The sequence below is a fragment of the Otolemur garnettii genome, unplaced genomic scaffold (genome assembly GCF_000181295.1).
Source record: "Otolemur garnettii isolate 467f Iridium unplaced genomic scaffold, OtoGar3 scaffold00049, whole genome shotgun sequence".
Lineage (NCBI taxonomy): Eukaryota > Metazoa > Chordata > Mammalia > Primates > Galagidae > Otolemur > Otolemur garnettii.
The window spans coordinates 12,482,574-12,506,410 of NW_003852444.1; the positions used below are offsets into that span (position 1 = coordinate 12,482,574).

Here is a 23,837-nt window from a genome sequence, read left to right on the forward strand (position 1 = left end):
CTGGGCTCAAGCGAGTCTCCTGCCTCTGCCTCCCAAGTAGCTGGGACCACAGGCGCCTGCCACAACGCCCGGCTATTTTTTGGTTGCAGTCATCATTGTTGTTTGGCGGGCCCTGGCTGGATTCGAACCCGCCACCTCAGGTGTATGTGGCTGGCGCCTTAGCCACTTGAGCTACAGGCGCTGAGCCTATGCTTTATCTTTCAAGGGTACAAATGAATCTTTCTGAAAGTAGAATATAAACATCTTAACACAATAACTAAGAAAATGACATAAAGGCTACATTAACTAGTTTGATGAAAATATTTCAAATTGTATATGAAAACACCACACTGTACCCTATGATTGCATTAATATACACAGCTAACATTTAAAAAAAAAAAAAAGACTTTTATGTTCTATAATTGACAGAAAGGCGGGACCACACCTGTGGAGCATATTGTAAGGGTACAAGTCAAATCTGTCAAGAGACTTTGCTTCTTTTAAAAAAAAAAAAGAAAAGAAAAAAGAAGGCTCGGTGCCTATAGCTCAGCAGCTAGGGCACCAGCCACATACACTGGAGCTGGCGGGTTTGAATCCAGCCTGGGCCTGCCAAACAACAATGACAACTACAACCAAAAAATAGCTGGATGTTGTGGGTGGCGCCTTGTAGTCCCAGCTACTTGGGAGGCTTAGGCAAGAGAATCGCTTAAGCCCAAGAGTTTGAGGTTGCTGTGAGCTGTGAGGCCACAGCATTCTACCGAGGGAGACATAGTGAGACTCTTGTCTCAAAAGAAAAAAAAAGAAAGAAAGAAAAAAAGGAGGTAGGAAATCTTATTTTAGCTAGATTTCCCATTTCATCAAAAAAATTGGGGGGGAGGGGGGAGTCTCAATTTTTTTCACCTAAAAATTCATAGTGCTATCTTGATAATTTACTGGGTCTCTTAAAGACTAAAATTTGCTGAGATCAGGCCCAAGACAGTGATAGGATGAAAACTTCCCCATAACATGGATAGGAAAGATGAGAGATTCTTAAGAAACAATTGATAACAGTGTCAATTAGGACACTGTTATCACTGCAATGGAAGCAGACATGTGGGTCATTATGAAACTTTTGAGATACACAAAAATCAAGAAACAACAACAACAAAAAATCAAGAAACATTAAATCTGTACAGATGGAAACAAATGAAACCTCCCTGCAACATTGATAAGCCAAACAAGTTGAAACTTACGTGGGTGAATCAGTAAGGATGCTGTTGACTCTATTTCTTGGACCATAACATAGTGTATCTCAAAACTCAAATCACATACTGTATTTTGCCATATATAATGTGTACTTTTTTGGTCCAAATTTTTCAGGAAAAAATACAGAGGTACATTATACATGGGAAGTATGGTTTGGGAATGGGCAAGCCCAGTGGGCCTCCGGGGGGGGGGGGGCTGTGCCTTCCCACCTGGGCCCACCAGACACAAGGTTTCAGTCCAGGAGGATCCAGGAATTATGGGAGCAACACAGAGTGAGGTGGCACATGGCTGTGCAAGGCGAGTGTTGAGACCTGAGGCCCAGTGTGGAGAGGGCTAGAAGCCCCATGCAGCCCTAGGGACCCACCTGACTGCCTGCTGGCAGAGGGGCCTCAAAAGTTCCTACCCCACTGGCTACATATGTGGCCATCTTGGCTGTGGCCCCTGATATGATCAGAAGGAAAGGGCTCCCGGAAGAGAGGGAAGGGGCAGCCTTCACAGAGTGGGCAGCTGCAGGAGGGCAGTGTGATCTGCACCTTTACCAGGGGAGTGTTAGCTGTCCCCAGATGTGTCTCCCCTGACTTTCGTGAGAGGTGTTTTCTTGAAAGTTTGGGCCAAGTATTATACATGATGACCACTTTATATGGCAAAATACAGAGTAATAAAGAATATCAATAAAGAAACATTATTTCCATTAAATGGATATCATCAGTGCAAGAAAGGTAAATGTTAAGTCCCAAGTATAGACAATCTCTATACCAGAGACTAAGCCTGAAGCAAAACTCATTAAAAATAAAGTACTATGCTGGATATGGGGGCTCATATTTGTAATCCTAACATTCTGGGAGGCCGAGACAGATGGATTGCTTGAGCTCAGGAGTTCCAGACCAGCCTGAACAACAGCAAGACCCTATCTCTAGTAAAAACAGAAAAACTAAAAAATAAATAAATAAATAAATAACCCTTAGCTTGGCATCCTGGCAGGCTAACTGGGAGTCTGAAGCAAGAGGATGGTCTGAGCCCAAGAGTTTGAGGTTGCTGTGAGCTATGACACCACAGCACTCTCCCGAGAGTGACACAGTGAGACTTAGTCTCAAAATACAAACAAACAATGACAAAAAAACCCAAAAGAAACCCCAGAAGTATTTCATCAATCTTTTTTGAGGTATCAAATATTTTATCTAAGAATATTCAGAAAGGCAAAATGTTTCCAGGTACAAAATTTCTATTAATGCTTACATTTGTAATGCCTTTCAAATATAATTTTTATTATGTATTAAAGAAAAAGAAAAAAGTTTACATATAAAATACATGTTTGCATATGAACAGAAAAAGTATAAAAAAAACATATACCAAATTATAAATACTAGCTACATGGAAAGGGAAAGGTCTTAAAAACTTACACTGAATCTAGCCATATTAATGGCTTTTTGCCTAAGTTTTATAAATTGCACTTAAGCCTAATTCCTACTTTTACCAATCCTATACATAGTAAAATTCAAAAGACATTTTAGTAAAAAATAAAAAATATGGGGTGGCGCCTATGGCACAAAGGAGTTAGGCACTGGCACTATATGCCAGAGGTGGTGGGTTGAAACCCAGCCTCGGCCAAAAAAACTGCAAAAAATAAATGAATAAATAAAAAATATGATAAATAAAAATTAATGAGGAAGAATAATCCCAAAACAAAGTGTTCTATATTTATCTTGAGGCTGGGTGCCTACAGCTAAATGGTTAGAGCACCGACCCTATGCACTGGGGTGGTGGGTTTGAACCTAGCCTGGGCCTGCTTAACAAAAAACAACAACAAAAAAAACCTATCTATCTTGAAAAGCAATCTAGATTTCTCTAAGAAATCACTGAATGCCCATTTCTGTAGTACCTTAAATCTAATTTGTCACCTCTTTTGCAAACAAAAAAATCCATACTTTTTATTTTCAAATGGAGATTTTATGCATTCTTATTAAAGAAAATTAAAATGTGAAAAAAATCACATATATAAATTACATACAAAGAACATTTTATGTATTTAAAAGAATTACTTTCTAGCTCAAGCAGGCACTTTAGACTCTTAAATTTTTACTAACTAAAACTGCTTATGAAGACTAAAGGTTGGGTCTTTTGATTTCAGATAAAGAACTAAGCATAAACTACATCATCCCTCTTTTCCATCATCCCACTGAACTGGCAGAAATTTTAACATAAAGAACAAAATGACAGCACTAGAAATAAAGACTGTATCATCAGAAGATAGAAAACTTTGAAGAATCTTGAAAGACAGAGATTGGGTTCACACTGACAAAAGAAATCACAGTAAGAAAATGGGAGCCTGACTCACCAAAGATAAAAAGTGGAAAACTTTCAAGTAAGTCATCAAATACAAAAAGCAGAAGTAGACTGTGAGGAGAGCTTCTAATAAGGACACAGAATGAGAGCAGAGCTTAAAGTAACTCCAAATCATCACAACAGACAATGAGGACAACGTTCTCTGCAGTTCTACAAAAACCTGGGTCAAAGTGCATTGGTAGCACAGTGGTGAGCACAGTTGCCTTCCAGAGCCCTGGGCCAGTGCTTCATTTACAGAAGATGACTGGGAAAAGAGACCCAAATGATATAAAGAAAACCACTGTCAACTACCTTTCTTTTTTTTTTTTGAGACAGAGCCTCAAGCTGTCCCCCTGGGTAGAGTACCATGGCATCACAGCTCACAGAAACCTCTAACTCCTGGGCTCAAGTGAGTCTCCTGCCTCCGCCTCCCAAGTAGCTGGGACCACAGGTGCCCACCACAACGCCCAGCTATTTTTTTGGTTACAGCCGTCATTGTTGTTTGGCGGGGCCGGGCTGGATTTGAACCCACCACCTTAGGTGTATGTGCCTGGCGCCTTAGCCACTTGAGCCACAGGTGCCGAGCCTCAACTATCTTTCTTAACTGATGCAGTTCTTTGTTCATAAATTTTAATGTTTGGACAAGAACCACAAGACATATGTGGACAAAAATCAACAGCATAAAAGAGAGGCACCTGGAAGAACAAATAGAACAACCAGGAGAAGATAAATCACAGAAAAGAACATAACTTGAAAAAAAAAAATTCTCACCATCCTTAAAGAGAATATTTACACATGTAAAAGAAGAATAAACTGTAATAAAGAAAATATGAAAATATATTAAAAAGTAAAACAATGATCAAAAAATGAAATGAGAGAATGAAAACAAAACAGACACCGTTAAAAACAAAGCCAGTGGTTTCAAGATAAAACTGTCTAATTACAGTTAGCTGAAGAAGTATGTGTCCTGTTTGAAAGAGCACACTGCTAAGCATGTTTACCTAACTTTATGTATGTTTACTTTTTAAAAAGTCACATATATATATATATACACACACACACACACACATCTTAGTGAAACTTCACAACTCCCAGAAAAACCTGAAAAGCTTCCACAGAAGGGAAAAGAAAGTTGTTATCTAGAAGTAAGAATCAAACCAACATTGGACCTCATTGAAACTCAGAAAATGATACTCTACAGCACTTTGGCATGCTGAGTATTTTCAATGGTACTTGGACTGGATATTGGAAAGTCTCAGACCCAAGGTCTGTCTCTCTCTCTCTGACCTTCTGTCCTCCTGTCTTTTGTCCCTCATTCTTTGCCAAAGTGAGTCATAAAACCAGAATTCCTCTTCCCCAAAGCAGGTCATAAAACCCAAAACTACTTTTTCCCAAAGCCAGCCTAGATAATTCTAAACACTAGAATTAATAATCTAACTTTGCTCTACTTTTCTGTCTAGGAGATGGCCATAAAGAAATGCTCTGACCTACCCTTGTCCTGCTCCATACCCAGGAGGAAGAAATGCCACACAGAGGGGCCACGAAGAATCTAAACAGCCAGCTATGCTGGGTCTCCCCACTTTAGTCTACTGGCATTAGATGCACTCCTTTTGCCCAATCATATTTCTACCTGACTGCTCATTCATCAAACCTGAGCATAAAAGTGGATAGTTTTCCTGTATCTTTGGATCTTCATTACTGAATGCTCCTATGTCACATAAGACTCTGATTAAATAAACTTTTTATGCTTTTCTCTTATTAACTTTTCTTTTGTCATAGGAATGTCAGCTAAAACCATCATAAGGAGTTAGAAAAGGTATCACACTTTCCACTTACAACCTCTGTCAATAATAATGAATGCTGGAATACAATGGAGTAATAATTTTAAAATTCTGAGGAATATAAAAATGCATGGAACTAAAATTCCATTTGCAATTAAATTAGCAATCTTAACACTGAGGGCAAAATAAGAGACTTTTTGTATTGACAGAACTATGAAAGTTCATGCCTATGGAAAAAACCTCTGAGGAGAGATTCCAACAAAAACCAAGAAAGAGAATAGCATGCAATACCATGTATAACAAACAGTCACAATGATAAACTAAGCAAGACAGAAAAGAAAGCTGGGAAGGTCTTGAGGCTTGTATAAGACAGTTTAGAATAAAAAAGCGTTAATAATATAGAATATTTTCTTCTCTATACCTGAAATTATATGGTAGCCCACCCCCCACCATGGTAGCATCATCCAGAATTTTGGTCCTACTGGTTGTTTTTTTTTTTTTGAGACAGATTCTATGTCACCCTTGGTAGAGTGCCATGGTGTCACAGCTCACAGCAACCTCAAACCCTTGGGCTTAAGTGATTCTCTCGCCTCAGCCTCCCAAGTCGTTGGGATTACAAGTACCTGCCACAACGTCTGGCTATTATTTTTTTTTTTTTTCAGTTATCACTGTTGTTTTAGCTGGGTTCGAACCTGCCAGCCTCAGTGTAAGTGACTGGCAACCTATTCACTGAGCTACGGGTACCGCCAATTCCTAGGTATTTTATTTGTAGCTATTGTAAATGAAATTTCTTTCTTGGTTTCTTTTTAGATTGCTTACTATTGGCACATATAAATTCTACTAAGTTTAGTATGCTAATGTTGTATCCTGTTACTTTACTGAATTTGTCAGTTCTTATAGTTTTTTTTTTGGTGGAGTTTCTGTAGATATAAGAGCATACTGTCTGCAAACAAGGATAAGGTGACTTCTTTTCCAATTTGGATACCATTTATTTATTATTTTATTTATTTTTTGTCTAACTGCTCTAGCTAGAACTTCCAGTATTATGAGGGTAACAGTGGTGAGAGTAAGCGGCCTTGTCTTGCTCCAGATCTTACAGGAAAGGCTTTCAGTTTTACCCCATTCTGTATGATACTAGCTGTGGGTCTGTCATATATGGCTTTTATCATGTTAAAGTATGTTCCTTCTATATTCAGTTTTTTGAGGATTTTCATCATAAAGTGATGTTGAATGTTGTTGAGTCTATTTTCAGCATCAATTGAAAGGATCTCACCTGAAGCCAGCCCAGTCTTGACCAAAGCCATAAAAATTGCTGTCTGTCTACCTTTCATGTTTATTCAAAGCCCAAGGGCTCTTTAGTCAGTAGGTGATAAATCCTGCTTGGATTGGGTCCTTCCTTCCTGGGAAGCCAGTTCTCCTCTGGCCCTGGTTGGGTCTAGAAATGCCATCCAGGAACTAAGGCCTGAAATCAAGGGCTTTAGGAGTCTGTGTAGTACTTTATTTTATTAATACTATAGTTTAGCTGGTTCTCAAATTGTAGGACAAATCCTATGTACTCTTCCTTCTAAGTGTAAGAAGACTCTCCTTGAGCTATATACTGCCTGTAGCTGGGGAAGGGTGGTACAGGTACTCACTTGGCCACTGCCACTGGTGTCTCACTGGATCATGTATATCCTAAGCCCGCTAGCTCTAAGCCAGCACAGCTTTAGGACTTGCCCTTAAATTGCAGGTCACTTTTTTCACCCTGTGGTGGAGCCAGCCAGAACTTAGGCTTCTACCACAGGTTCAGAGGATTTCCCGCTAGCTGGGCTGTCTAGATGATCCTTCCAGGGGCACCAGCAAAATCCTGCCCTGTGTTGTGTTCCTGTGTGACAGGATAGTTTTGCGTTCCAAAGGAAAGTGACACAATTATTCTATTCTCTCTCCCTTGGGCACACATTCTCTACCTAGTGGTTCTGCTAGAATATGGATGAGGAGAAAGAGGCAGCGTAGGCCATGCAAGATTATCTTTCCTGTCCTCTTTCTTTAATGTTAAAAGCAGGTACTATGATCACTCTTCCTGATTTCTGGTTCTTCTGAAGGTCCTTTCTTACATGAAGAGTTGTTGAATATCGCGTTCCTGTGAAGGGATGAACCTTCATTGGAAGGTTCTGTTTAGTAATCTTGTTCAACAGAGCCTTTCTTTAAAAATAGTAGGATACTAACACTGATCTTATTTGCTAGTTTGTCATTTATTATTTAAGTATTTTTTCACATATAATCCTTTTAATTTGCAGAAAGTTCAAATCTCTTTAATACTCCGGGTTTTGTGATGTTTGGCAAGGTCTTCTCCTAATCCTGGATAATTAAAACTATAGTTTTATTTCTTAAGTATAAAACTTAAGTCCCCCAGAATTTTCTTTAATATACAGAAGTCAAATAGGAATCCTAATTTTCCTTATTTTTAATGCCAACTCTTAAGAATGTATGAATGTCATTTCTTATATAATATGTTTTCCTCTCTTATTTTAAATTCCAACTTTACTAAATATAGTAAATTTTTTATATGCATTTGGGGTATCTATCTGTTCTATTCCATTCCACTAATCTGTACCAAATTGTAGCCTTGTAAGTATCTGGTAGTGCTAGCACCATCTCATTACCTTTCATGTTCAAAATTGGCTACAATGTTCTTATGTATTCACGGGGAACTTTAATTCACATTTACTATCAAATAAACTAAACTAAATTTTATATTAAAAATATGAAATACTTCTATAAACTTATAAGTAGCAAAAATACCCCTGGGAGGGCAAAAGGAGGAAATTAGGGAAAGTTTTTATTACTAATAATTTTGTGAGAGAAAAAGTACATACTGTTTTGATCAGAATAATGGCAAATCAAACATAAAAGACACTAAACCACACGCGATGAAGCTGAGTTACACTGAAAACAAGTGCTACTGTTTCCTAGTCTGGTAATTAATCTATGTTAGTAACAGCAAATCCTTAGCTTCAAAATCTGTTCTGTATTGCTCTTTTGGCCTTACTCAGTTAATTGATAAAAGTCTAAAACACAAGGACTTAATTACTGCACTGATTTTTAAAGGTCAATAAGCACAGGCCCAGGGACAAAATGAAAATTACTAAGATTTTGCTACTAAGGTTTTCATGAAAATATATTTATAGATAAATCAGATCTTGTAGATATAATTCACATAGCCCTCCTGTTAGTTTCACAACCTGATGATAGCAGAAGGGAAAGAAATTTAATTGTCAAAATGTTGGAGCTAGATGAGGCCGAAAGATCAACTGATCCAATCCCCTCATTTTCAGATGAATAATTAGGTCCAGAGAAATTATATAATTTTGCCAAAACTGCAAAGGGATGAGTGGCAGATCCAGATGAAGAGAGACCAAATCTTCTGATTCTCAATTCACTATTCTTTCAATTACACCAATCTGTTACAATGGTTGGAACAGAATGGAATAAACAATAGCAGATGTGAGAAAATAGAGTCGACAGAATTTAAGGGAAAAAAATTGAATGAAGACATAACTACTATACAACAGGGATCAAGTTGTAAGAGCAGAATCACCAACACTTGACTTAGCATTTGGCAAATGGCGGAGGCTCAATGTATGTTTTTTTACCATGTATGAATACAGATATGAGAAAGTATTCCTATCATAACAGACTGTGAGTTTCCATAGGAAAATATAAAGATCTGGTGGTATGAAAGACCATCTTCTAAACATAAGTTTCAATTAGCGTTAAGTACAGGGCTTACATATGGGGAATCTGCTAAACTCCATGTGTTCACAGTCTTAATGCCAAAAGTTATCCAGAAATAAACTCAAATTTTAGATATGCTGAATTTTGATGCAGTTATGTATGTGTTAGACACAATACTAATAAATCCCTTCTTTCTAAGCAGCTGCCAATCTATTAATTTAGATAATTTCCTTCTGAGGGGGACATCAAATTGTTATATTCTAGTGAAAAAATAAAAGAACTTAAGTTTCTTTAGATTTTGAGATGTTAAATCTCAAGATAGCACATTTAGATAATTATAAAGAGCTAAAATTCAAGATTTTATAGTATCTGACATAATACAAAATTATAACAAGCAGCAATTTTAGTATTAGATATATTATCTCTAATTGGTGAATTGTTTCAACTAATTTCTCTATCGCCCTTGGTAGAGTGCCGTGGTGTCACAGCTCACAGCAACCTCCAACTCCTGGGCTTAGGTGCTTCTCCTGCCTCAGCTTCCCAAGTAGCTGGGACCACAGGCACCCGCCACAACATCCAGCCATTTTTTTATTGCAGTTTGGCCAGGGGTGGGCTCGAACCCACCACCCTCAGTACACAGGACTGGCGCCCTACCCACTGAGCCACAGGCGCCACCCTTCAAGTGCAGTTTTAATCAAATAACCCATATTACTGAAATGCATAACATAAACACAATAATTATATGTTAAGTCTATCTCAAATTACTGTAATTCATTGTAGTAAAAAGCTTTAGAACAGTTAATAAACAATAGAATGATTAAACAAGCTACAAAGCCTCTACATAATGGATAAAAATGGTATTTTCTAAGAATACATTTCATAATGTAGAAATTTAAATAGTATCCTGCCTTTTTTAAAGGTTTTTTCATGGCTGACAAAATAAGTAATAATCTAGTGACGATAAAATAAAATGTAAATGAGGCAACGTAATTCTATTCTATGGGAAGACAATGTTATATACCACAGTTTTGATGTCAGGTTTTCTGTATAGTCTAACTCAATCCAGTGAAAGACTTTTTGGAGATCCAGAGTACTGAAAAGACAGAATGTTCTTTAAGAAATCCTGAATAAAGTCTATATATTTCAGCTGAGCTTTTCATAGGTTTTAAAAAACAGAGTCAAGATTATACTACCAGATGCAGACCTAAAATTGTGTTAACAATTAAGGCACATGCCTTGATTACTAAATGGGCTTGAGAAGAGAGTTAGGGAAGAATTTTGGGAGACAATGATCTATGAGCTAAGATCTGAGAGGTAAGCAGCACAAGTGAGCTAGATTTTGGAGGTAGGAGAAAAGAGAGATTCAGGCAAAGGGACTAGCACAGGCAAAAACTCAAATCTATAGAGTTAATATTCAGTAGTCATAGAAGAAAGAGTTGGTGGCAAAGAGAGTACAGATACCAAGACTAAGGCTGGAGAATCAAGGAGCGGGCATGTCATAAAGGAGTTTGTGAATGAGGTTGACTTTAGACTTAATCCTGAGGGCAAGCAGAAATGATTACGTGAGGAGTAAAAACTAGGAGGTTTATATTTTTAAAGGTATTTTCTTATCTTAATTAGCCCTAATCAAAAAGTTAAGCTTAATTTACTTCTTTTTCCTCCCCAGGAATAATTATAGCTATTCAGTTGCAGTCCTAGTGCTTAGCTTATTATCTAGCATCTAGTAGGTGACTAAAAAAATATCTGTTGAATAAATGTTAAGGGATATGGTTCTATTCTTCCATTGGTGGTAGAAAATATTCTGTATTCTACTTGCAGTGCAGAGAATGGGTTGGGGGAAAGGTGGGGCATATAAGGAGAGGAAGACTAGAGACAGAGCCCAAATGGATAAAAGGTCAAACTAGTACATGTGAAGCAGCAGTGGGAACAGAGAGAAAGCAGAGGGGAAAGTGACATGACTGGGGACTTCATGTACACTGGACAGACAGTGAACCTGAGGGCAGTACTGACATCTTCCTGTGAAAAGTGAGACATGCAACAATAACAGCTGCCCAAAGTAGAGGGTTAATCTATTTCTACTTATAGAATAGCCACAAGCAGGGACACTATTTTCTTTAAAATGTAATTTTACTTGTTTACAAATGTGAAAACTGTGGGAAAGGGATCCTCAAACCTTAATTACCTCCTTAGCATAAGCATGGCCATTTTAGTGAGGTAGCCATTTAAAGGAACAGGGCCAAAAAGTTGAATGAATGAATGAAGCCAAAGACCAAACCACAGAACAATGGCCAAGCTGGAGGTTGAACCACAGGACAAAACCCCACATCCTTAGAATACTGCAGAGCAATTACTCCTGGAATGTTGTGGAGAGTGGAATTTCCACCCTGGCTAGCGGTCTCTGCAGTTTTAAAAGGCTAACACTCCCTGCTTTTCCAATGGCCCTCCCACCTTTATAAGGCCTCCAGCAGATGACCTGTGATCTCTGTCAAGGCATGTCCTGCCACCTCCTGAGCTACACTTACACCACACCTTGAATTGTTTTAAAAGAGGCCCCTTACCCTAACTCAGTGCTGTTGCCATTTTCCATTTTCACAAGTAGCCCATTCACTTGTAGATGCTCTTAATAAATCTCTGCTATTAATTTGACTCAGCCTTGATTCTTTGTAGCACCATTCCAGCTTTTGACATTTAACAGAAACAAATGCTAAGACATTGGGCAACTTGACTAAGGTTACTTGACTAAGGACTGAAATGGGCTCTGGAAAGTTAGAATAGTGGTTCTCAATCACAGCCACACATTAGAATCCTTTTGGAGAGGAAAAAGGAGAGGGAGATGACATATGGAGGAATGAGGAAGGGAGTGGAAAGGAGGGAAAAGAAGGGAAAAGGAAGGAAGAGAGGAAAGGAAGGGGAGGGAGAGATGAGGGAGGGAAAGAACAACAGAAAATAATTCCAGTTTCACTCTAATATATAACAAAGCCACTGAGGTTATAACTGCAACAGTTTTAGGTAAGAAAATTTTCTAAGTAGTTCTAACTATATGCTCAACTCTGCCATAAAAACTTCAATAACATACCCATTTATATAAAGTCTTTGAACAATGCTACTCATAGGAACACCGTTAAAATTAAACACCTGGAAAATGTACACCCAGACAAAGTGATAATTTCAAACTTAAATCAGACCAAGACCTTTCATTAATCTCCTATTTAGAAAAACTCCAAACTTCTTACATTTAGACCAGGCACTGAATGATCAGACTCATAGCTATATTGCAAAACTCATCTCACACAACTCTCTCCATCCTCAATTTGCACTAGTCCCAACTGTTTCTGGAACATGCTAAGTTCTTTTTCTGCTTCAGCAACTTTATATTTGCTCTTCTCTCAGTTCTTCACATGGCTCATCCTAATTCTCTACTTCTCATCTTAAATCTTAAAGATTACCTCCCAGAGATAGTTTCCCAACCTACTCTATCTAAATGAGACTAATGTTACTCATTATTACAGCATCCAATTTATTTTCTTCACAGTTCTTAGAACACAACTGCAGGTCTGTCTCCACTGGAATGTGAGTTCTGTGAGGGAAGCAATCTTATCCCCCAGGCCCACAGCTGAATCCTGAGTGCCCCAAACAATACTTGGCATGTAGGAAATAATGAACTATTTAGGGAGGAAGGCAAGGAGAAAAACAAACTCAGCTGCTAGTAGGTGGTCAAGAAATATTAAATTAATGAGTGAACTTGCTTACATTGTGAGAAAATTCACTGTAAACCAATTGGAAATTGAATAATGCACAGTGAAAATGGTAACTCTGATCTTAGAAAAACTGATTATAGAAGTAATCAGGGAATGAATCCAATTGTATTTTCTAATATGTAATACCTCTAGATCATGATAATAAAACCAGAAAGAAAAAAATTACCATAATTTAAAATAAACTATAAGATTGTGTCAAATGTTACATAATAAAGTTTTAGACTAGAAGGAAATACAACAAAATGTTAAGAGATTATCACTGGGTGGTTTGATACGTTTTCTTTTTGTATCATTCTTGAATTTCTTTAAATTCTCTACAATGAGTATATTATTACTTTTATAATACAACCAAATTTAACAAAAAGGACGATTACTACACTTCTCTAAAGCTAGCATAACTATGAAGCATTATAATAATCAATTTTATAAATTACTATCTAATTATAACGCATTTTTAAAATGTTCAAATCATAGCCATTAAGGCCTACTTATTATATTACATTTTATTTTTTACTTGTTCTCTGTCACTATCACTCTTTGCAATCTTTTAATCTTGGAAAGTAATTCAGAATGACAGAATGGTAGAAAGAACACCTTTTTTTGAACTCAAACTTCTAAATCCTAGCTCCACCACTTTCTAGTGTATAATACTAACTATATGACTTATTAGCTCATGTCAATTTTTCTTACCTTGTAAAGGAGCACAATACTACCAGTTAAAGATATTCTGCCATATGGTCTAAATAAAGAGTAGCTATTATTATCCACCAGATTATATATTACCTATGAGCTAGACTATAAGCACTTGAGAGACTATAATTGCCTTGTTCCACTGCATCCTCAGTCTAGCACTGACCCATCATGTTGTCATTTTCAACATCTATTTATTATATTAGTCACTGTCTTCATACTTTTTCAAGGACACCTATAAGGATTATAAGGGGAGTATTACATCTCTCCTCCTAGTTAATGAAAAGTTAGAATAGACTGGTCTCTGCACAGCAGAAGCTTGAGGATGAGCAGCAATGGCATGGGACTGGTTACTGATTCTCTGCTTTGGACTTTTCCACCTTCCTTCTTTAATCTTAAGTGTAAGATATGATGACGGTTGTGAAAAATGTATTCAAAAGGTTAGACAAACTGTCAAAATTGTGTTATTGGTTTACTCTTATTATGAATATACAGGAAAGCCTGAAGTTACTTGCATATATAATAATACCCAATATCAGATATGTGTGCCCCACAGTGGGCCAGTTGTTTGCTACAATCCTTCTCAACCCAGACCAAACTGAATTTGCTATGTGATATTCTGATATCCCTAGAAATAATTTCAGGGATAGAAAGACAGTAACTCAAGTTATAACAGAAGGAATACCTAAACAAACAAACAAAGAATCATTAATAAAATTTTTGCAGGGCAGCACCTGTGGCTCTGTGTATAAGGCACTGGCCCCATATACCAAGGGTGGCAGGTTCAAACCCAGCCCCTGCCAAATTGTCAACAACAACAACAAAAAATAGCCAGGTGTTGTGGCTGGTGTCTGTAGTCCCAGCTACTCGGGAGGCTGAGGCAAGAGAATTGCCTAAGCCCAGGAGTTGGAGGTTGCTATGAGCTGTGACACCATGGCACTCTACTGAGGGTGATAAAGTGAGACTTTGTCTCTGAAAAAATAAATAAATAAATAAAAACAATTTTGCAATATATGTAGACATGTGTCTTTTTATATTTTCAATAATAATTAGCACTGTACCCCAGAAGTACATTAATGTACATAGTTACCATTCAATAAAAAAATAATAATAATAATTAGAAGTTTTCCATGTAGTAATACTATTTCTGAAGTTATTTCTATGTATTTCATATTTTGTGTTGTCATGTTAACTTTAATTCTCTAATTGTTAATGGTATACAATGAATATTTGTATATTGAACTTAAAAAAAAATAAAATAATGGTTAAAAAAATGAATAATAGGCTCGGTGCCTATAGCTCAACTGGCTAAGGCGCCAGCCACGTACACCTAAGGTGGCGGGTTCGAATCCCCAGCCCGGACCCGCCAAACAACAATGACGGCTGCAACCAAAAAATAGCCGGGCGTTGTGGCGGGCGCCTGTGGTCCCAGCTACTTGGGAGGCTGAGGCAGGAGACTCGCTTGAGCCCAGGAGCTGGAGGTTGCTGTGAGCTGTAATGCCACGGCACTCTGCCCAGGGGGACAGCTTGAGGCTCTGTAAAAAAAAAAAAAAAAAAAAAAATGAATAATCCTCAAAAGCCAAGGGAAGTCAAAGATTGAATCATGTACCTCTTCACTATCCTATGATAAAATAAGTAAATAAGAAAGACAATTTTACCTGGGGTAATTTTATTAGCTCAGTGGTTCTCAACCTGTGGGTTGCGACCCCTTTTTAACAACGAAAATACATTGCGGCATTAGGAAGGCTGAGATCACTGTATTAGCTCTTTTGGTTCTCAGTTGTAGATTATTTGTTTAAGCTACTATTTTAGATATTACCTCCTATTATAGTAGATGAATATTTTTATTACACTTAAAGTAATCTCCTATCAAATTTCATCTCAATTTCTGGTTAAACTGAATTTCTTTTTTTTGGAGACAAGGTCTCTCTCTCTCTCTGTAGGCTACACTAGAGTGCAGTGGCATCATCATAGCTCACTGCAACCTCAAACTCCTGGGCTTAAGTGATCCTCCTGCCTCAGTCCCCTGAATAGCTTAGACTGCAGGAGCATACCACCACACCCAGCTAATTTTTATGTTTTTGTTATAGAGACAGGGTGTGAGTATGTTGCTCAGGCTCGTATTGAACTCCTGGTCTCAAGTGATACTCCCACCTCAACTTCCCTAAACGCTAGGATTACAGATGGGAGCGACTGTGCCTGGCCTTGTTTTGTATTATTATGATTAGGGAAATACTATTCAGTGTAAAGCCAAGAAATTTCCTGTGATAATGTGTCTTTACTTGTAACAATGTTTGCTTTTCATATTATGTTGCTCTATTTTATATCAGATGCTATTTACCTATCAACTTTTTATTCCAAATGCTCAAACATCCCTACTGATTCTGCTTTCAACTGGAAACCTCGTCTCTGGTGAAGAAGAAAGGTCCACTTCCCTACGCCCTCCTGCTCCAATCTGAACTGAATGTTCCTTAGGTTTGCTGTGCAGGTGTCACCTGGGATACCCCTTTACTGCTTTTCTGTGTTGGCTCTTCTTTTTTTAGCTCTTATGTTTTCTTTTTTGTTCCTTTTACTCCTTTTTGTTAGAGTATATGGCGTAATAACTTCTTAAGAAAGCGTGTAAAAGGTCTATCATTTTTTTAACATCTCCTCTAGCAGACATTGCTGATTACATGATATAACAGCCTTTTCAAACCCCTTCTCCCATGCACTACATAAAGGCTGGAAAAGAAAACTACTTGCTTCTTGTTTTTCAAGACTCTCCTGACACCAGGTTTTACAGTTCTAGTCAATGAAATGCAAGCAGAAGCCCACTGGGAGCCTTCCAGGCAAGTTTTGCTTTCCTTCCTTTTTATCTATATAGAAGGAAGGCATGATGTTTGACATACTTCAGATAACTTGCCACCATGAGGCTATGACCTCATGTTAAACACAGCACGACAAAGAACCTAGCGGCCTGGATGACACTGCTGAATAACTGTATCAGTCCCAGAGTGTTCTGTGAGAAAAAGGATTCTGTATGAGTTAACCACTGTTGACTGGGCTGTCTATGAATTGTAGGCAAACAACCCGCACTGATAAACCTTGCATATCTGAAAGTAATTTCTTCCCTCTGGTTTCACTGTTTTGGCTAGTTTCAGGTTAATGATTATATTCCTCCAGAATTTTTAAGAACCAGTTCCTCCTTATCTTTTAGCTTCTAATGTTGCTGAGAATTTCTATTTCATTCTAAGTACTGTTTCTTTTAATGTGACCTTGTTTTGCTCTAGAATATTTCCTTTATGCCTGATATGTGAAAATGTTTAATGCATCATGATGTACCTTCAGTGCAAGAGGGTTTTGTTTGAGAAATTCAATGTTTTGATTTCTGTAGGGGACATTTATCATCTGGAGATCACTGTTTCTCAATTTGGGGAGATTTTCTAGTAATTATTTTGTAATTTTGTCTCCTCCATTTTCTTTGTTCTCTATCTTTGAGAGAAACTATTATTAGTTCAATACTGGACTTCTTGGATTGATTTTTTTATCTTTATTTTCTCCGATTTCTGTATCTCTTTTATACTCCGTAGGAGATTTCCTTTTGCTGATTTTATAACTCTTCTTTGTTTTTTATTCTAACAAAATTTCCCCAAAGCTTTCTTAGTCTCTGATTTTTCACTGCATCCTATTATCATTTAAAGGACACAGTATCTTTTTCATTAAGAAAGGTAATCTTTATTATTATTATTTACTTGTGTTCAGCGCATTACTTCAGATTTGTTTTCAGGCTTATTTTGTTTTGCCTCTATTTCTCATTGTAAATACCCTAACACAGAAATTATTTAACAGATTGTTCATTAAGAGTGAAGAAATGAAAATTAGTTAAAAACTATGTATGCATGGTAGGCAGCACTTAAGAGACTGGGCTGTGAAACTGGCCACGGTTTTGAGAACAAGGCAGTAAGAGAGCAGCCATTTTATTGGGAGGGGGTGGTCTATAATATCAGTATCTAGAGATCTTTTCTCTGAGGCCATACATTTTCTCCAAAGAAAGTGATTCCAATCTTCTACCAAAAGACATGTACCTGGCATCACAGGAGCAGGAAACTGGATGGAAGCTTACCCATATAGTATACAGGTTTTATTCCCCTATTTTTTACCCTGGCCCCTCTGCCTCTATAGAGCCTCTAGCATTCTATTTCTCTTAGAGAATAAACCTCTAGCCTTGGCGATATAGGAATAATGAAAGTAGGATCCTAAGGCTCAACCTACTCCACATGTAGTTTTTTATTGTAATGCTGTTGTAGTTTTTGAAAAGTTTTCCTTCTATAAAGATGAACTAGTTTCATAAAAAAGATTTTTTTTGGCTCAGCAACTATATCTCAGTGGTTAGGGTACCAGCCCCACACACTGGGGCTGGCGGGTTCAAACCTGCCCCGGGCCTGCTAAAGAACAATGACAATTGCAACAACAACAACAAAATAGCTGGGCTTTGTGGCAGGCACCTGTAGTCCCAGCTGGGCATTGTGGCAGGCTGAGGCAAGAGAATGGTATAAGCCCAAGAGTTTGAAGTTGCTGTGAGCTGTCATGCCATCGCACTTTACCAAGGGCAACATAGTAAGACTCTGTCTAAAAAAAAAAAAACTTTTTGTTGTTTCTGCTTCTTTGTTTTAAAAGAAGCTTGTACATGTACACATATTAATCAATACAACATCTAGAAATAATATCTATGAGATAGGTGTTTTTGTCCTCATTTTGCAAAAGAACCAATAATAAAAATATCTATTTTATAAATAAGCACTAAAAGGAAAAGAAAGCTGATCTAATTTTTAACCCTATTCCTCAAATTAGCATTTTAAACCACTGGGCCTTAATCGAAGCCACTTTTTTATGTATAGTAAAGCAACCACTATGAAAAGTAACTGTAATTATCAAACCAAGACACTCTGGAGAATGAATGGAGCACTACTAACAACTTGTCAGGGCAATATGCAAACCAGTCACCCTATTACTAGCAGAATAATTCCTTAGATGCTGAACTTGTAAACTTACCAGGTATCACCAGTCACATGAAGTTCCCACCCAGAACAAAGACATAGATTAATATTCTAGTGCCTGGTTTTGAAAACAGGAGTCACTATAGTGAAAACAGAAGATGGAAAGGACTAACAAACATAGAATAATACCATTTTTAAGACAGTAATTCACATACCATCTTTCGAAGAAAATAAATAATAATAATTCATGTATTTTTAAACAGAGAGAACTGAATAACTTTTCTTCTTCTTACTCAGAATTACTTTAATTAAAGAAATGGAAGAAGGGTTAAAAAAAATTGGTTAGAAAGGAAAGAAAATGGGCTATAGTTTTGTACTTAAAGTAGTTCAGAGATGAGAGAAAAAATATCACTAAATGCTCTTACCCATCCCAGAGTCTTTCTTGGTGCCATCTGATATTATGTCTACATGATCAGAGTCCACATCATAACTAAAGAAATCATTCAAATAGGTCTTTGATCGCTGGCCACCAAATACATATAAGCAACGATTTTTCTGAAAAAGAAGAAAAAAATGAACAAAGAAGGGAGAAAGCTGTCACTTCCATGAAGCATTCAGAATGAGTCTTTAATACTTAAACCTCTACTAAAGCAATTTTATGATAGATCCCATGCAATGGAGTACTATTATGCTGGAATTGCAAGCAAAGAGGAAATTCTCTGCATACTGCTAAGAGGGGATCACTAGGCTATCCTGTTAAAGAAAAAAAGCAAGGTACAGGATCATATATCTAGGTTGTTGCTGCTTTTGTGTAGGAAAGGAGAAAAAGGAATATCTGTGTAAATTAGAGAGAGAGAAAGAAATATCACTTTTTTTTTTTGAAAATGAAGGATAAACTAAAACTCAATAAAAGATAGTGGGAAGGAGAGCAGAGGAGGGGAACAGAGCAGGAAGTTACCTCTAGGGGAAGGGGAACAAAACCAGACCTCTCCAAATTACACTGATTTATAGTTTTGACTTTAGAACCATGTATACTTTTATTGTGTTAGAAAACAAAATGAAAATTAAAGAAAAAAAAATTCTGAAATTTGAGGATAGGGGGATTAAGTAAATCTACCTCTATACAGAGATATGACCACACAGAGATGTAGTATTTCTAGTGACATTAAAACAGTATATGCTTTTTTACTATCCATCCCCAGTGAGCTAAATCCTAAAGAGAAAATAATCAGAGAGCAATTTTAAGTAACACTCAGTGACTTTGTTAGCTCTGTTACTATGAAAATCATTACAAAGTGGTTAATATTATGGTTCTAAAGCAGGATTTTAACCTTAAAAATATACAAATGCAAAATAGAAGACATTAAGTAAAAGACAAAAACCTTTAATTTGAGTTACATGCATCAGTATGACCTCATGATTTAATTTTTCTTACTAAAAAAGATGTGCGTGTGTGGATGTGTATAAATGTGTGTATGCATACATGGGGGGCTCCTACTGGCCAAAGACAAAGAAAAATTTGAGCATCAAAAAGAATAATAACAATATTGGCTTTAAACACAGCAAATAGTCAAAAACTCTGTCGAGTTTATAGTAATACTTTTAAAAAATCTCACTGGTTACTTTGGAGCCTTAACAAAATTCAATAAAGGAAAAGAATCAAACAACTGTACTGCCTATTCTGTATAGTTTACATTTCAGGATAACCAAATAGTTAAAGAGAGGAAGTTTTTTTTAATAGTTGAATCATAGTTAATAAATGCAAAAGAAATGACATCATTAGAAAAATAAACACTTCACAAACTCTAATGAGATTCAGGCAATGAATATCAATGTTTGCCAAAACTATTAAGTGAAAGGGTAAGAGGAAACTTTAGAATTGATCAATCAAAGTGATAACACTCAAATCCACTAACACTGTGAAAAGCATGCCTAGACAATAGCGCCACTTTATTTATATTTTGCAATCAGAATCTCTATGAATTATTTCTACATTCTCCCTTGGCCTTCCCCAAAAGGACGGTGAATCTAAAATCAAGACCATGGATGTAACTACCAATTTACAGGAAATATGAAGAATAGAACGTATCAAATGACACTATAATGAAAAAATGAGCAAAACTGAAAATGTGGGAGATTCTAGAGCACAAATGACTAACACTTAAAAACAAATCAATAAATGGTATGTAGGGGGAAAACAGAAGGAGAGTACTGTTTAGATTTTTTTGAAATTAGAAGATATTTAAGAGATATAACAAACAAATGCAAAATACCTTTCTTGAACAGACTTACACAAATCAAGTATAAAAAACTACATTTTGGCATTCTAGAAAAACATGAATGCAGCCCGAGTTTTAAACTACTATATATTAAGAAATTGCTTTTATTTTGGTTGGGTATGATAATGGCATTACAATTACTTCTTAAAAAATCCTCGCATCTATTAGAGTTATACATTATAATATTTACAAGTGTAATGATATGATATCTAGAACCTGTTTTAAAATACTTCAGCACAGTCAAATTTAAGAATAAACTTAAAAAACAAAGAAACATCAACAAATGAAATTAAATAAAAGTAGGATAGCTGTATGAAAAATGAACAGCAGATTATTAAATCCCGTTTGTTTACTATTACTGTTGTTGCTATTGCCATGGCAGTCTTCTTCATAAAGTCTTTCTCCAGGCCATATCTTTCCGTGTTTTTCCTATTCCTTCTTTGAGGATTTTCATTGTTTCATGCCTTAAATTTAAGTCCTTTATCCATCTTGAATCAATTTTTGTGAGTGCAGAAAAGTGCGTGTCCAGTTTCAGTCTTTTACTTGTGGATATCCAGTTCTCCTAGCACCATTTATTGAGTAGGGAGTCTTTCTCCCAGTGGACGTTCTTGTTTGGTTTATCGAAGATTAGGTGTAAGTTTATTTCCTGGTTTTCTATTCAATTCCAAATGTCCGTCTCTATTTTTGTGCCAGTACCATGCTCTCTTCACCACTATGGCCTTGTAGTACAGCCTAAAATCTGGTATGGTGATACCCCCAGCTTTGTTTTTATTACTAAGAACTGCCTTAGCTATGTGGGTTTTTTTCTGGTTCCATACAAAATGCAGAATCATTTTTTCAAAGTCTTGAAAGTGCGATGTTGGTATTTTAATAGGAATGGCATAGAACTGGTAGATTGCTTTGGGAATTATAGACATTTTAACAATGTTGATTCTTTCCAGCCAAGAGCATGGTATGTTCTTCCATTTGTTAAAGTCCTCTGCTACTTCCTTTCTTAGGGTTTCATAATTTTCATTATAGAGGTCCTTCACTTCTTTTGTTAGGTATATTCCCAAGTATTTCATTTTCTTTGGGGCTATGGTGAAGGGAGTTGTGTCCTTAATTAACCTCTCATCTTGGCTGTTATTGGCGTATACAAAGACAACTACTTGTGGACATTGATTTTATATCCTGAGACATTACTGTATTTTTTGATGACTTCCAAGAGTCTTGTGGTTGAGTCTTTAGGGATCTCTAAGTATAAGATCATATTGTCAGCAAAGAGGGAGAGTTTGACCTCCTCTGCTCCCATTTGGGTGCTCTTTATTTCCTTGTCTTGCCTAATTGTATTGTCTAAAACTTCCAGCACTATGTTGAATACTAATGGTGACAGAGGACAACTTTGTCTGGTTCCAGTTCTAAGAGGAAAAGCTTTCAGTTTTACTCCATTCAGTAAAATATTAGCTGTGGGTTTGTCATAGATAGCTTTGATCAGTTTCAGAAATGTTTCACATATGCCTATAGTCTTCAGTGTTCTAATTAGAAAAGGATGCTGGATTTTATTGAATGCTTTTTTTGCACCTATTGAAAGGATCATATGGTCTTTGTTTTTGTTTCTGTTAATAAGGTGGATAATGTTTATGGACTTGCGTATGTTAAACCAGCCTTGCATCCCTGGGATGAAATCTACTTGATCATGATGTATGACTTTTTGATGATAAGCTGTAATCTATTGGCTAGGATTTTGTTGAGATTTTTTGCATCTATATTCATTAGTGAAATTGGTCTGAGATTCTCCTTTTTAGTTGGGTCTTTTCCTGGTTTTGGTATCAGGATGGTGTTTGCTTCGTAGAACGTGCTGGGGCAGATTCCTTCCTCCTCAATTTTTTGGAATAATTTCTGCAGTACAGGAATAAGCTCTTCCTTGAAGGTTTGACAGAATTCAGGTGTGAAGCCATCTGGACCAGGGTATTTTTTGGTTGGAAGATTTTTTACTGTTTCTTTAATCTCAGTGCTTGAAATTGGTCTGTTCAGGAGCTCTACTTCTTCCTGGCTAAGTCTAGGGAGAGGGTGTGATTCCAAATATTGATCCATTTCCTTCACATTGTCAAAACTCTGGGCATAGAGTTTCTGGTAGTATTCAGAGATTATCTCTGTGGCATCAGTTGTTATTTCCCCTTTATCATCTCTGATTGAGGTTACTAGAGATTTTACTTTTTTATTTCTAGTTAGTCTGGCCAAAGGTTTATCTATTTTATTTATTTTTTTCAAAAAACTAACTCCTTGTTTCATTAATTTTCTGAATGATTCTCTTGTTTTCAATTTCATTGATCTCTGATTTAATTTTGGATATTTCCTTTCTTCTGCTGGGTTTAGGCTTAGATTGCTCTTCTTTTTCCAATTCCGTAAGATGGCTTGTGAGTTTGTTGACGTGCTCTCTGTTTTTTCAATGTGGGCTTCTAAAGTGATAAATTGTCCTCTCAGGACTGCTTTTGCTGTATCCCTGCTTTTGGTAGCTTGTGTCTTCATTGTTGTTATACTCAAGGAAGTTAATGATTTCATTTTTTATTTCTTCCTGCACCCAACTGTCATTCAACATAAGGTTGTTTAATTTCCATGCCTTTGTATGAGGTTGAATGTTTTTGTTAAAGTTGAGTTCTACCTTTAGTGCCTTGTGGTCTGAGAAGATGCAAGGTAAAATTTCAATTCTTTTGATTCTGTTGAAGTTTGTTTTGTGTCCTAGGATATGTTCAATTTTGGAGAATGTTCCATGGGACGATAAAAAGAATGTACATTCTTTATCTTTGGGATGGAATGTTCTATATACATCTATCAAGCATAGTTGTTCTAGGGGCTCATTTAAATCTCTAATATCTTTGTTTAATTTCTGTTTAGAGGATTTGTCCAGCTCTGAGAGAGGGGTGTCAAAGCCCCCTGTTATCATGGTGTTATATGATATCGCATTGCTCAGATTAAGCAAGTCTGTTTCAAGAATCTAGGAGCATTTAAATTGGGTGCATACATATTTAGAATTGAGGGCAGTGCCTGTGGCTCAAAGGGGTAGGGCACTGGCCTCATATGCCGGAGGTGGCAGGTTCAAACCCAGCCCCAGCC

At 36.8% G+C, this 23,837-nt stretch overlaps 1 protein-coding gene across 6 annotated transcripts in view; it reads right to left on the minus strand.

Annotated features, from left to right (window-relative positions):
* Positions 1–23,837, minus strand: part of MKLN1 (muskelin 1) — a 318,843-nt gene that overhangs the window by 27,087 nt on the left and 267,919 nt on the right. For all 6 annotated transcript variants that reach the window (XM_023514182.1, XM_023514183.1, XM_003791612.3 and 3 more), the window contains one exon: positions 18,891–19,020. In XM_023514182.1, coding sequence (XP_023369950.1) covers positions 18,891–19,020 — 130 coding nt within the window. The remainder of the gene's footprint in view (positions 1–18,890; positions 19,021–23,837) is intronic.